Below are 14,371 nucleotides of genomic sequence, written 5' to 3' on the forward strand. Positions count from 1 at the left end.
AACACAGTCATCCATCTGCACCCTTCCCCCCACAGTTGTTCTATAAGGTATATTTCTCATTTTTATCATGTTTAGCTTTTAATATCTAAGAGGCTATTCTACCAATTAACGGACTTCTCAGTCTCAGATTTTGCCTAAATTTCAGTTGTGGTTTTTCTGTCTGCGTTAGCCAACAATGATATCATTCCATCGATGATCACAACAAGCTGGATAGCTATTGGTTGGCCTTCTTACTCAAAAGCAGTGACGATTTTTAAAAAGATGAGGTGCTTCTTTTTTTTAAAAAAAAGCTAAAAAGCAGTGCAATTGGATTTCTTTTTTGACAGTGAGTTTTCTCCTGCTAAGTAACTGGCTTCTTTTACTTGTGGGTGTTCCCCTGATCTGCACACATTCACTGTTCTGTGACTTGTAGTGGCTGCAATCAGATGTAAAGTTGATCAGTAATGAAAAACACCATAACAGATTCTTCAACAGGGGCTGCTCTTTTTTTTGGCTTGATGCAGGGCTACGTGATACCTCATCAGCTTCCAGTCCAGTCATTATTTATAACGGTACCGTCCTCTAACCATTTGAAAGTCCTGGCTGAGCAGGCTAAGCATTGTGAATGCTAATGATGAAACCTCATTTTTATTAACTGTAAATCATACTTTTAGTTATTTATCTCCCCTTTGATGCTTTTACTGGCTATACTCACTAGAGTTAATTTTCTTATAATGAGGCTTCAGTGTGTTTCTCTGTCAGGTCCTGTTTATGTGCTATACACACGTGGCTTACCCACATCTGTATTTTTTGTTGTTTGAGCTGTCTTTATAGCTGCACAGCTAGCTGTGAAGTGCACCATTGCAAAGGTCCAGACATCTGATACCCAAAAAAAGGACAATCCAGCAGCTGTGACAGCTTTCCTGTTGCATTGCTCTGTGGCAATTCTCTGATTCCTTTTGCAACATTCTGGCTGGCATGTTTGCAACTCTAACTATGAAAAGGGTGAAGGGCAGCTCTGTAAGACGGTCTGACCCATATATCACTGAAGATTCAATATTGCAATGCTGGAGGGACAGACTATGATCTATGCCTAATGATTATATGCTTAATGGCATGCTTAGTGGATGATGTCCAAAATGCTGAGCAGGAAGTGGCTCCAACAAGACTGCTTCAGGAAGACTGAATAAATCATCCAGAAGGGTGAACCCAGAGAAACATATAATGAAATTGCATTCTTAGGGCCCAGGCACCCTCCTGTCTGACATTTTGCTCCTTCCTAAGGATATTTGTAAGAACATGATTTATTGGTCACATTTCCCCCACTGTTGCTCTCAGCTCCTGCAGCCGCATCGGAGTTAACACTAACACTTCTCCATTTCTGTGACTTCACTGCTAGAACAGCCCACAATAGTGGACTGCAGTCTATTAATTCCTGACTTTTTCACATTGTAGTAAGTTTCTTCTGTTCATTTTTAGCTATAGCAAAAGCTTAAATCTCATGCTATTAAGATTTTGGTTTTAAGCAAACTTCTTTTTAGGGTGGAGTCTTTCCGGCTTTGGTTAGTAGAACAAGATGACATTTATCCTTAGTCACTCTGTTTTAACCATTGCAATTTTGCAAGATAGGGCTGTCTCTTAACCCGTGGTTACTGATGCAATCTTGATACTTGGATGCTGATTTTAGACCAGGGGAATCTTTTGTAATATTGTAGCTTAAGTAGTGTGTCGTTTTATATGACTGGAGATATATCAGTGGGTCGAGGTTAAGTTACACGTCAGCCAGACAGGCATTTTTACACGCAGAGCTGAAATTCCCCAGCTGTGTTCGTGTTGCTGTATCTTCTCCTGATAATCTGATTCTTCCAAAAGGATTCACCACGGGAGAGACCAGGCTGCTTGCAGTCACCACTTCACCCCATGCAGTTTACAAACGCTCTTTCTCAGGCTCACAAGGAAGAGCATGAGCCGTACTTTATTGGGATTCCTGAGATAAATAAGTGGCCAGGAAAGTGGCCATAGAAACTGGGGAAGGAAGCATAAACTAAACAAACTGATCAGGGCTGCTAACCCAGTTCTACCTCCGGAAACTACAAATGAAAAAGTTGTTAAAATCCCTTCAAATAGTCCATATTTTTTGTTTGTTTGTAGTTAGATGCAATAAGAGGGTTCTGATCTTCTAGTAACTGGTTTTATCTGAAAGTCATTTCTTTCAGTGTGACTAAAAACATTATAGGGTTCAAATTTTCACAGCAAGGTGCTCTGGCTGGGACTGAGCTCTGTATGTGGTATCCAAATGAAAAGCAGCCTGCTTTTCAGGGGGGTTGTAAGTCCCTGCAAAGTAAAACACTTCCAGAAATGAGTCACTTTTAGCTAGATTCCTGAATATGAGGCTGGGCCCCAGTGTTAGGCCGCCAAATTCAATCCTGACAGAACGAGGCTGGATCGCAAAAACAAGGAACTTAATTTTTAGATAGATTTTCCAAGTCAACAAGTCAGTGCCCCCTACTGTCCAAGTGCTCTTACTAATATGTAGGAATTACATTAAAATGTCTTCTAACCGCTATTCTTCTACTTAATTTCTGTCCTCTGTCTTCTTACAGTCCCTTTTAAAAAAATCTGTAGCTACATTTTCAAAGTGGATACTGCTTTTATATTCAGGAAGAGACTTGAGCCCTTCTTAGTTTGCTCTAACCTATCTAATTGGGATTCATATCTACCTAACAGATTCATATCTGTTTGTGTTGAAAGCCTTTTATAATTAAAATAGCTGCTGTGAGACAGGGCTGTAAAATTCTATAGCACAGACAAAGCTGCTATGTTGACATTCAAGTTCTGAAGATTAATTAAAGTGCCAGGAATTGCTTTTAAAAAGCTTCTGCTTCTTCAACAGGACCTCAGAACGGCTGTGGTGGCTACTTGACATACTCAGCTTATAGCTTTGGCTCTCCAGTCTCCAACGTGAGCAGAAGATACGAGAAAAATCTGGACTGTGTGTGGATCATAACTGCACCTGTAAACAAGCTGATCAACCTCACCTTCACCTCATTTGTGCTCGAAGCACAGTCCGCTCAGACTTGCCGATATGATTATGTCAAAGTAAGATAGCTGTGTGTTTTAACAAGAAACTGTCAGTGAGATACGATCCACTATCCTCTCCATGAGGCTAAAACTTAATTAATAGAAAATGGCCTTATGAAGAAATTCAATTGCTTAATATAATTACAGGTTTTTGGTAGGTTAGATTACAATGCCAGATGACATCCTGCTTTATTTGAAAACCAATAAGAATTTTAATATTATTATGGGTACAAGCTTCTGTTCTTAGACTACCTATATAAATGAGTATTTATTTCACAGAATAGAAACAGAACAAAAGTAAGCGCTTTGAAAGTAATCATGAATATTTATTATGATACCAAATTGCTTGAAAAAACTTTAATTTCTAAAATTTTGAATAAATAAGTCTTGATGCTAAACACTTACATGTGAAAGCTACTTTCCTGGAGATGAGTATGTAAAACATTGGCTAGATGGTAGAATGCTGCTAAACAAGATCCTCCAAAGCGTGTTATAGATCCTGTTGAGCATTAGAAATGTTCAATAACATGAGGAATGAATTCTACATTTTGGTGAATAAAAACAGCCTTTCTCATTGAAAAGTGCTTTGAGATTCCATCTAAGAAAGAACACAGAACCCCAAATTAAAACAGAATAAAATTTTGATGGATTTGCTAAGACAGGACCAGAATGTTCCATAATGAGATTTGCACTATCCAACAGAATGAGTTAATATGGCAGTGAATAATTGTAGTCATCAAGAACATCCTGTTAAAGCACAGGAGCACCTAATGTGCTTTCAAGTAAGAGAAACTGCAATGTCAAGAGGGGTCAGAAAATTTTATTTCTATTTATTTGTGGGTTTTGTGCCTAAAGTATTAGTATGTTATATGCTTTTCTTATTTCAGCTTTATGATGGAGATAATGAAAATGCCAATTTAGTTGGCACGTTCTGTGGATCTACAGTGCCAGCTCCTTTTCTTTCTACCAGTAATTCCTTGACTGTGAAATTTGTCACAGACAGTTCTGTGGAAAGGGAGGGTTTCAATGCTACCTACATCACAGTGGATCGTAAGTATACACATATACATATGTATATATATTGTTGTGACTCTTTTGTGGAAATATATATTTAAATAATAAATCATTAACATTTTCTTCAGATACAGGACCCAGGGAAGGGCAAAGACAGTCCATAGTATAGTGCTACAGAACATCTATAAGCAAACTAAAAGCAGTACTGCTGGACCTCTGTGCAATTCTCTTTGGTCTTGGCTGGTTGTGGGGTGCCTGCCAGTCTGGAGAGCAAAACAGGAAAGCTCTATCATGGACTGTTAATAAATACACTGATATTACAGTGAAAACGCATTTATTTTAATTTTATGACATACATTGACACAGTATTTAGAACGTGTTCTACTTACTTTTTTTTTCTTCTAGAGTGTCATAGGTATATACAATACATACAAATTATATACATACATTGTATATATACAAAAGGATATTGTCCAGTGTAGTTTTGTTTAATAAATAAACATTCTTCCCCAGTTGGAAAGGTTTTCAGTCTATGACACATTATCACTATTTTAAACAGGACCGTGTGGAGGAACATATAATGCGACTTCTACCTCCCTGTCCGCAATGTCTCCTCACTTCCCCGGTGAATATCCACCATTTACCTTCTGTACGTGGGTCATTGATGCCCCTCCACAGCAGCAAGTCAGAGTGGTGGTAGAGGCCTTCCACCTCCATTCCAGCCAGGACTGCTCTCAGAACTACCTAGAGCTCCAGGACTCCCCAGCGGTATGAAATTTACAGTTGATACCATGCCCCATTCACATTCAGCTCCCCTCACTCTTTGGAAAGAGGGGAAGAACTCCCCTCTTTAGATTAGTAATAGGTTAGTTGGTGATTCTGTGTGAAGAGTATGAGCAAAGCATTAAGCACTATGCCCCACTTGAGGTGTGTCAGCTGGTACAGTGACTTCATGGAAGCACACTTACACACACATTGAGTATAACCTAGTAAGTATTACACAATTTTTCACAGTTGCACCAAGTAGTAGAGCTGCCAGACTTAACACCCAGAAAGTATTGCCCAACAACAAGCTTTCATAAACTAATTAAACTTCGTCCCATCCAAGAACCATAATAAAATGAGTATTCATGCCAAGAAGAGTGTTTGTAGAAAGCACTAGGAAAAAAAACATGACGCACACAAAAACCACAACTGTTTATGTCCCTTGTATTACATTATTCTGAACCTTCTTTCATTGTTTCTTACTTTGTCATGAAGATACCTATTACATTTGATTTGCTTCACACCATAATAAAACATAAAAGGGTGAGACATTAATAAATGATTTCCATGGTAGTTTTAAAATGTGATTGCATATCTGGTATAGAAAGTGCTAAAAGATCTGTTCACCTAAAGTTTTGTAAGTAGAAAACCAAGTTGTACCCCTATGTAGAAGTAATTTGTGATATGTATTGAATTCCAGCACAGCCAAGGATCAGCCCATAGATTCTGCGGCACTGACACTTTTCCAGTCCCTGAATTTTATTCTCATGATCGCACTGCCATTGTGACTTTCAAGTCAGATGAATATAGGATTAATAATGGAGTCAGATTTACCTATCAAGCTACAGGTAAGCTTGAAGAATTGTTGAAAAAATCTACCTACCATTCTCTTTGTTGATTCCATACAGAGAAAAGCAATACAAAGGTCTGCAAGGCTTACATATATTTGTCTTTCTTTCTCTAGGTTGCAGCAGAGAGTATAACCAGCCATTTGGTTACCTGAAGAGCCCTGGGTGGCCTGGTCGTCACCCCAATAATATGGATTGTTCTATTGTTCTGAGAGCTCCCCAGAATCACACCATTTCTCTCTTTTTCCATGCTTTCAGTTTGGAGGACAGCATCCAGTGTTCACATGACTTCCTAGAGGTATTAAGCCAGTATATCTATTTTGTGGGCCTAAATCAAATTCTGCTGAAGTCAAAGGACATTACTAGTCTTGGATCAAGTATGATCTGAACTGACATTAAGAATATACTATATTGCTACAGTTTTATGGTGAAAAATACTGAGATACTATAGTAAGAGGTTAAACAACACACACTATATTAAGTCTAAAACCAATAAATTTTTGCTGTTAGCCAACTCATCTTTACCTAGCTCATGCTGATGTTACCCAGTTACAGAGCAAACTGGGGTAGTTTTCATCTAATATTAACACCTGTGCATGAATGGAAAGCCTTAAATCTGAGTACTTTTATTCCAGCAGCAGATTCCATCTCCTTGTTATTTTTCTTAAAAAGAAAAAAAAAAAAAGGAGAGATGTATGCTCAAATGTATGCTACTTGCAAAGGTACCTTGTGTCAATAAAAAGCGTATCATCCTGCACAATACTTACTCTGTCCTTTCATGCTTGTTGAAGGTTTCCCTATTCAATAGTTGGATTACAAAAATCAGATATCTGTGGCAGAATCCCCGTTTAGTTCTCCTTTAATACCCTCTTTACTGTCTCAAGAAATGGATCTAAACTCCACCATTATTGGAGCTCAAAAAAAGCATCATCTTAATTCTGAGCTACATAATATGAACTGTGTCTTTATGTGACCAGGGAAAAGAATAGTCTGCAGGGTAAAGTATTAATCTTTTCATCTGAAATGTTAATATTTTAATTAATATAAATTAATTAAAACATGGACTTGAATTTCAAAAGCACATCTTAGCTACTAGCCAAGTAATTTTTATTATTCAGGAGATATACCACACTATAAAATTTAGCTACCAGTTGCTGATGATACTTGTTCTGTGCAGTTGCTTACAAAGCTCAGACAGGCTGGCTAATAGTCTCTTTTTCTTTCCATGTAAGGATATAGAGTAGGAAAAATAAAAGTATTTAAATGACAATTATGCAAGTCTATACATATTTTGTGCTGTGCTTGCATCACTGTATAATTGTAGTTGTGTATAATTGGTACAGGGATTTAATGTTGACAATGTTTTTTTGCCCCTTGAAGGTCAGAAATGGGAGTGATGTGCAATCACCACTGCTTGGCAGGTTCTGTGGAAACATTGTACCCAGTCCCATCTTCCCCAAAAATCATGTTGTCTACCTTCGTTTCAAGAGTGATATTTCAGTGGCACATGATGGATATGAAATCACTTGGACCTCATCATCAAGTGGTAAGGCTATAATAACAAAGTAATTCCATTAAGCAGTTGTACGCAGAAGGAAAACATAGAACGATGGAATCCAGCCAGCTCAGGTGGGGCCTTGACTTACCAACATCTAAGGCTTTCCCAAGCACACATAGCCGACCCTGATTTCTCTAATTAGCAACCTCAGAGGATATGGTCCGCTTAAGCTGGAGATCTACATCTTTCACTAAGAGGTCAGAAAATACAAGGAACATCTATCCTGGGACCACAGAGTAGTTAGTAGTGGTGGTAGTGACTCAATCTACTTTATTAGTAGTTCATTTGTGATAGGCTGTAGGATCTAGGCACTGCTAAGCCTGAAGAGGACTGACGCTTGCCTCAGGAAAATAACATATCTATAATGCTGTGTAGTGACTGGGTGATAGACCTAGTCATGAACAGCATATGAAATGGGAATGTATAGCTGGATGACATAGTTTGCCCTTGACACTAACTTACTGGAGTGAGCTTAAGACCATCAGCAAAGCACTGCAGAGTAACCTTACAGTATGTCTGATGCCCATTCCGTATTCTTCTCAGGCTGCTGAAGCTAGAGCCTCAGTTTTGTCTCGTTGCAATAATGTTGTTATCCAAACGCACTGTTCCAGTTTGCAGTGTCTCTCTGTATTTCAGTGCTGCTACTAATACTGTACTACATTGTGTAGTATCTTGTAAAACTAAGTCTTCTAAGCTAATTAACTGCGTCCATTTCCAGGATGTGGAGGAACATTATATGGCAGCACTGGCACGTTTGCTAGTCCCAGCTACCCTGCGACTTACCAGAACAACACTGACTGTGAGTGGGCCATTACTGCGCCCAAGGGACGAATTGTCACAGTGAACTTTGATTTCATCAGCATCGATGACCCAGGGGATTGCAGTAACAACTATCTGATCCTTTACAATGGGCCAGATGCCAGCTATCCCCCCGCTGGGCCATACTGTGGGATGGTATGTATTCCCTACTGTCTGTGACCCTGTAAGTGGTTAAAATTAATCTTTACTGTGTCATAATTAAGATTGTTTCCCTAATTTTGACATGAATTCCATACAAACTAGTGGAAGTGAAAGCGTAAGGCTTCTGTGGCATTTTAGCTTTTCAATACAGACCTTACAGTGACATCTAGTGGGTGGTATCATCAAGCCTTTTCTTCTCTGAATTTAGTTGCTGTGTTTGTGATTTAAATATTTTTAACACCCTATGGAAGAAATGCAACAGCAATATCTAGCACAGACCTGAGGTCCCTTCCACTCTCTGATTGGATTAGTACCTCGGCTTTAACATTATGATTGTCTTTTTCTCAGAATCTTGCTGTCAGGTAAAGCTTTTCGTTCTTCTTGTCTTTAATTTTAGGATACAAACATTGCTCCATTCACTGCTACATCTCATCAAGTCTATATAAAATTTCATGCCGAATATGTGACTTTACCATCAGGATTCCAGTTGAGTTGGAGGAGCTAGAACGTCACATAAGAAATACTTTACTGTTCCTTGCTATACTGAGGACACTTTAGATCATAAAATATGTTTGAAATCCAGTTATGATAATTGCAACTGAAGTAAGGCCTTTTAAAGATTACTGTAAGTACAGCTGTTATGAATTTTAAAGTTCTGTCAGAAAAATGTAATCTTTCGTTGTACTGAGAATAAATTATCTACCTAACTGTGAAAATGAGTTTTTGCCAGTTTTGAATGATATTTTTATGTTCTTCTATACCATTTCAAACGCTTTTGTAAATGTGCAAAAAGTTTTACAGTTAAGGCTATAAAAAGTTAATTAGCCAGGAAGCCAGGATAAAGCTTAAACACAAAATATTCAATGTGAAATTGTTAAGAGGAGCTAAGATATGAAGTTGTCTTTAATTAGTTCTGCAGAGTTATGTGTTTTTGTCCCAAGCATCTTTACAAATCATAGAATCGTATAATCATTTAGGTTGGAAAAGACCTTCAAGATCATCAAGTCCAACTGCGCTAGTTAAATGTTAGCTACTTTTATTTGAACTAGAATAAAATCAGACATTGCTAAAATACGGCCCCTGTCCTACAGCCATTTACACAGATAACTTTGTTGAAGAACCTTCTCTTGTACTGCACATTGGGTGGAAGAACCTGACTGAATAAAGTACTCAGGCATTCACTAAAGCTTAACACAGCAAAGATGTGTTGTGTTACTAAACCATAACCACATCAAAAAGTAATGTCAGAGCCTGTTCAATACGCAGGCATCTCTGTGATTATATTTACTGAGTTAGATCTCTAAGCTTCCAAATCTCTTCTACAACTGAATTTATAAAAACTTGTGAGACTTTGAGCAACCATGTCACCTTCCTAGACAACTTGTGGGCCACTTCCTAGACATTTATAAAACATACAACTTCAGAATAGGGCAAATATAAAAACACCGATTGACTTTTTACTAACATTATTGTGCCGCTGCCCCAGGCTAACACACATCATATGTAACAAATGTTGTTGGGGTGTACAGAGGACACTGGTTCACACAGTGAAATGAATTCCTTAAAGTGATTGTTGAAGTAAATGATGATAAGTGACATTATAAGTATTAATGGCAGTTCTAACAAAATCTCAGAATTCTTTGAAGATTTCCCAGTGAATGCCAAAAAAAAGGCGTAATTCCACAAACAAACAAAACTTCATAGTCGGAGAGAAGATATTCTGGTTAAAATACAATCCAGAAAACACAAAACAGACAAGGGCAAAAAGGTAGATGACACAATATAAAATTCAAGATATTTAAAATTCAGGAACGATTTGATTATGTTGTAGAGGGAGAGACCTGGCCAAGCAGACTAGATGTATGACAGCATTTTAGAATTTTCCAAGTATCAAGAAAAATCTAGCTTAGGTACAGGCAATATGCTTGCTAACATGCTAAAGTACAACATGGAAAAGGAGAAATATCTGTATTTCTATCAAACCAGGAGACAGATATGTCCTCTTGACCTGCAGGCAGAACGGGAAATTACTCTAATATGGGAAGACACAAAAGAACATGTAGTGGAATTTTACATTAGCAGTCCAGAAAACTTTTGTTCAAGACTCCAAGCCAAACTGATTTCATGTTAGTAATCAAGGGACAATGCAATCTTTGTCCCTAAATTGATTAAAAACACCATAAAAGGGATCGCAGGCAGTAAGAAAATAATGTCATCTGAACTGCCTGGAGATGAATCACAGATGAAGCTACAAAACAAGCTCTGGATATAGGAACTCGTAAGACAATGCAAATACAGTCAAGCACGGCTTCAGCTGTTTGCCTGCCGAGATCAGGAAGGGGTTTACTCCTCCCAGTGGATGGCTGCATCATGGGACTTCATGTGCATCCATCGTGGTTTTGACCTTCCTATGAATCATTGTGGGGTTCATGCAGTACGCGCAGGGCAGAGTCCCCTCAGAATCTGGTTGCTGTCTCTTGCTGCTAGGTGGATGGTCACAGAAGCATCAGATTTTAGGCAAGAATAAGCCTGGCAAGAACACTGTATTTTTTATTATTATTTAATTATTGCACCAGCCTGCTGCTCAGCTCACCTGGAAGCCATAGCTGAACTGGAAGGGCATCTCTCACCCAAACAGCTCCTGCTGCTGCAGGGCTGGCAGTGCTTTGCAGTGCATTCCCTTCCCTTATGGACAATCAGTTCTTCGGCTAAACCTTGGTCTTGACAAGAGCACGTCAGAGCATAAACTGACCAACATAATAGAAACCTGTACATGGTTTTAATGAATGAAGTTCATTAGTGGCTTATTGCAACTGACAGCAGTCGCACATCCTATAGTTTGACACAAAGCTTGTTTCCCTGAGGAGACCGCTGTCCCGCAGGCCGGCCTGACAAGGCTGGCCTACCTGTTACTCTGCGCAATATTTAGATTTGATCTCGTGCCCTGTGGTGTGCGTGAGGCCAGCTCTGCCAATACAACCTTTGGTCTGAAGCTCCTCAGGGGGACTGCAGTTAAACTGACGAGTGTGTTGAAACCTGTTGTTCAAAAAGTTTGGTTTTGTGAAAAATCACGTTTCGTTTTAAAGTGGGTGAAATGCTTTCTGACAGTTTCTTGATACAGATAAAATACTTGGCCTTGGTATGACTTTCAGTCGTAACACCAAATTTTATAGAATCATTGAACTGCAGAAAAAAAGAATGAAGAACATGATGAATGAGAGGAAGAGAAAATTGTAAGATTAATTTATTTTTTGTTAATCTAATAATAATTAGTGCTTGGTGCATCTTTAAATGTTACAACTACTCTATATCTCTGCATAATTTTATTTATATGTGATGAAAATTCATGAGCTTCTTTATAGAAAATGAAAGTCCAGCAGAGAATTCATGTCCACAAAGACTGTTGAATGAAGCTTCTGGTACAAAGTTCAATTGATCTGGCCCAACTGACTCTTGCCAAAAATAGTCAAAGTCTAAAATTACAGTAAATTATCAAACCCATTCTTTCAAAAAAAACAGGAACAAAGTAACCCGCTACTGTCCTCTAACATCTTATATGAGGAACCACGAGAGAAATACCACTGCAGTACTATTAAAGTGAAGGTCCTTAAAGGAGAGAGCTCTTGCTAAGCCATGTTTCTGTCTTGGAAGGTAAGTCATTTAAAATGCTTTAAAATGAACGCACAGCAAAAGCAAACAACTGAACATTTATTTTTTAATATTCTGAAAAAAATCTGTTAGTTTTAGTGTAGAGTTCAGAAGAAAAAAATCTGTGTTTAATAAGATTTATGGCTTTGTTTCACAATACTGCCAGGAATATCTTTGCTTTTATGTCTTTGCACGTTGCTGCCTATTTTATAGATCAAGCCATAGCTGTGAATACCGCATGTCTGCCTTATAATACCTGCATGGCTACAAACCTCCCTGCTGTAAATGACACCGCACAGATAATGAACGTGCGTTTTCACTTTCTAGAGCCTGCATTTTTTTAACTGATGTATAAATCTTCTGGATGTTACCGTATCTATTTATTGTTCCATAAAGACATTCTTTAGGAGGCAGTAATATATGAATGGCAAAAAGACTAAGATTTGAAGATTAAGCACTAAAATGTCCATAACAGTATTTTTGAATTGCCCTTCCCATGTGGTGGGGCTATTCTTGATAAACAAAAATTGAGAAGTAATAACAGAATGAGATCGTTAGGGCTACAGGTACTTGAATTAAAGGAGAGAAGATATACAGCTACAGTGCTAGAAATCATGGTGCTGGTCAATGTAAAACATTCGCCAATTGTAGTTACATTTACAAAGTATTTTGGCTGAAAGACAGTTTTCAGTTGGCTCATAAAGCAAAGGAGGAGGTGTCTCAGTCTCCCACAGTAACTCAAGATAAGCATCCTAGGCACCAGAATTGAGATTTTTCGTGTAATTATTTTTCTGTCAGCTGCCAAACTAAAACCACAGAATTATTTGGCAGTCCTGATTAAAAGGAAACGTAGTAAGAATTAATAGCATTGACTACTGTACAAAATAACAATAGCAACAATACAGGATTGCTAACAAATAAATGCTTAAAATTAAAATATCCGATAATAAAAATAGAGTCCAAATTCTAGAAGTTTGCTTTATAAAGCAAACATCAGCAAATAAATAGTGTGCCAGTCATCACACCGAATTATTCAAATTTTTGTGGATAAATTTCTAGCAGCAATGCCTAGCAATATACAAATGTTTTTGCCGGCACACGTTGCTGTTGTGTTGTTTTGAATACACACAACCCCTGCATTAAAATTGGTTAAAATTGAACAGCTTTTTTTTTTTTTTTTTTTGAAAAAAAAGAAGGGTATCTATCTATTTATTTATTTATTTTTCTGGATAGTACAGTGAGACACAAGTAAGTTCACTCTGGAGAAGCCTGCACTGTGAGCTCAACAGCCATGCATTTGGGAAGGTCTCCAGCTGGACAGCCTGTAGCTAGGGGTACAGAGGGAGCTGGGGATACTTGGGGTCAGGGGGGTTAAGGAAGAATTGGGTATGCTGAGGTGCCAGGGGAAAAGAGAGGAGACAGAGGGTTACTGCAGGGGCACAGGCCCTCTTCAGGAAATTAGCCTTCATCAGTACTACTGCTAATGGGAGAACCCGAAAATTAAGCTTTCAAGATCAGGGAATGACCAGACACTTGGTCAGTATGTCTCACATGCTTACTTTCCCACTCTTTCTCATCCAATTGGTATTTAGTGCTTCATGAGAAGCTGAAAATCTTTAAAGTGAAGGCTGGAAAGCATCCCCTCTTTGTCAAATCCAGTGTGGACCTCACTGGGGTATGGATTAGTGTTTGCTCATATGGGAGGTTTGCTGAAGCAGTAACCATAGCAGACCCCATAGAAGATGCGAGTGAAACGTGAACTGTTTACAAAGAAAATGGAAATGAAATTACCAGGACAAAGAAGGCAGTCCTGACAAAAGCCAGTAAGGGAAATAAGTTTATTAAAGAGGGAGTAATTAAATACTTCTACAATAGGGATCAAACGTGGACATTCAGGTCACTTGCAATGTAACATGCAGTTGTTTTATCACTGCATAAATGGAGTAGTGCGAAGCCAGGTGAGCTGGTCAGCCGTAAAGACAGCCTGCGAGGACCTTGTCACAGGCACATGGGCTTGATCTGTTTGTTGGGGTAAGCAAACTAGGACGTTATTTTACAGACAATGAATCTGGATAAGCCTTTGCTACTAAATGAAGCCTGACTGTCCTTTATGAAGGAAGAACCGTAAATATGCCAGCACCTAGCTCTCTGAGACAACTGACTGGCGGCAATCAGGGCACTTGGTTACACGTGGAAGCGGTGCAGGTTCTCGTCCTGCAGATGAAGAGGAACCGATCATTGCTGGCTCGTGCATCAGAGTGACTTATATGCTGCTGAGTGATCTAGATAAAGGGAAGTTCTTGCAGTTGTGCTTTGTCGGACAGACCTGAGAGCAGCCTGTAACTTCAGGGAAGGGCTGAAGGCACTAAGAGCCACTTAGAGGGAAATGTGCTACTGCAAATTAAATCATTTCTAAAAAACGAAACACTAAGGTTATACCCACAGCAATGCCAGGCCAGCGTTTGCTGGTTAAGGCACCTTCCCGTTTACCACCCTGGTTTCAGTGGATATTACTTTT

The 14,371-nt window shown here is 38.7% G+C and overlaps 1 protein-coding gene across 1 annotated transcript in view; it reads left to right on the forward strand.

The window, feature by feature from the left end:
* The window catches only part of CUBN (cubilin), a 141,527-nt gene extending 132,606 nt beyond the window's left edge, over nt 1-8,921 (forward strand). Inside the window, 10 exon segments of the mRNA XM_050709354.1 lie at nt 2,873-3,078; nt 3,948-4,110; nt 4,634-4,842; nt 5,540-5,687; nt 5,804-5,985; nt 6,572-6,611; nt 6,920-6,927; nt 7,068-7,233; nt 7,964-8,199; nt 8,603-8,921. Coding sequence (XP_050565311.1) covers nt 2,873-3,078; nt 3,948-4,110; nt 4,634-4,842; nt 5,540-5,687; nt 5,804-5,985; nt 6,572-6,611; nt 6,920-6,927; nt 7,068-7,233; nt 7,964-8,199; nt 8,603-8,710 — 1,466 coding nt within the window. The 3' untranslated portion in view covers nt 8,711-8,921.
* Nucleotides 8,922-14,371: the final 5,450 nt, after the last annotated feature.

This window comes from Cygnus atratus, chromosome 2 (genome assembly GCF_013377495.2).
Source record: "Cygnus atratus isolate AKBS03 ecotype Queensland, Australia chromosome 2, CAtr_DNAZoo_HiC_assembly, whole genome shotgun sequence".
NCBI lineage: Eukaryota > Metazoa > Chordata > Aves > Anseriformes > Anatidae > Cygnus > Cygnus atratus.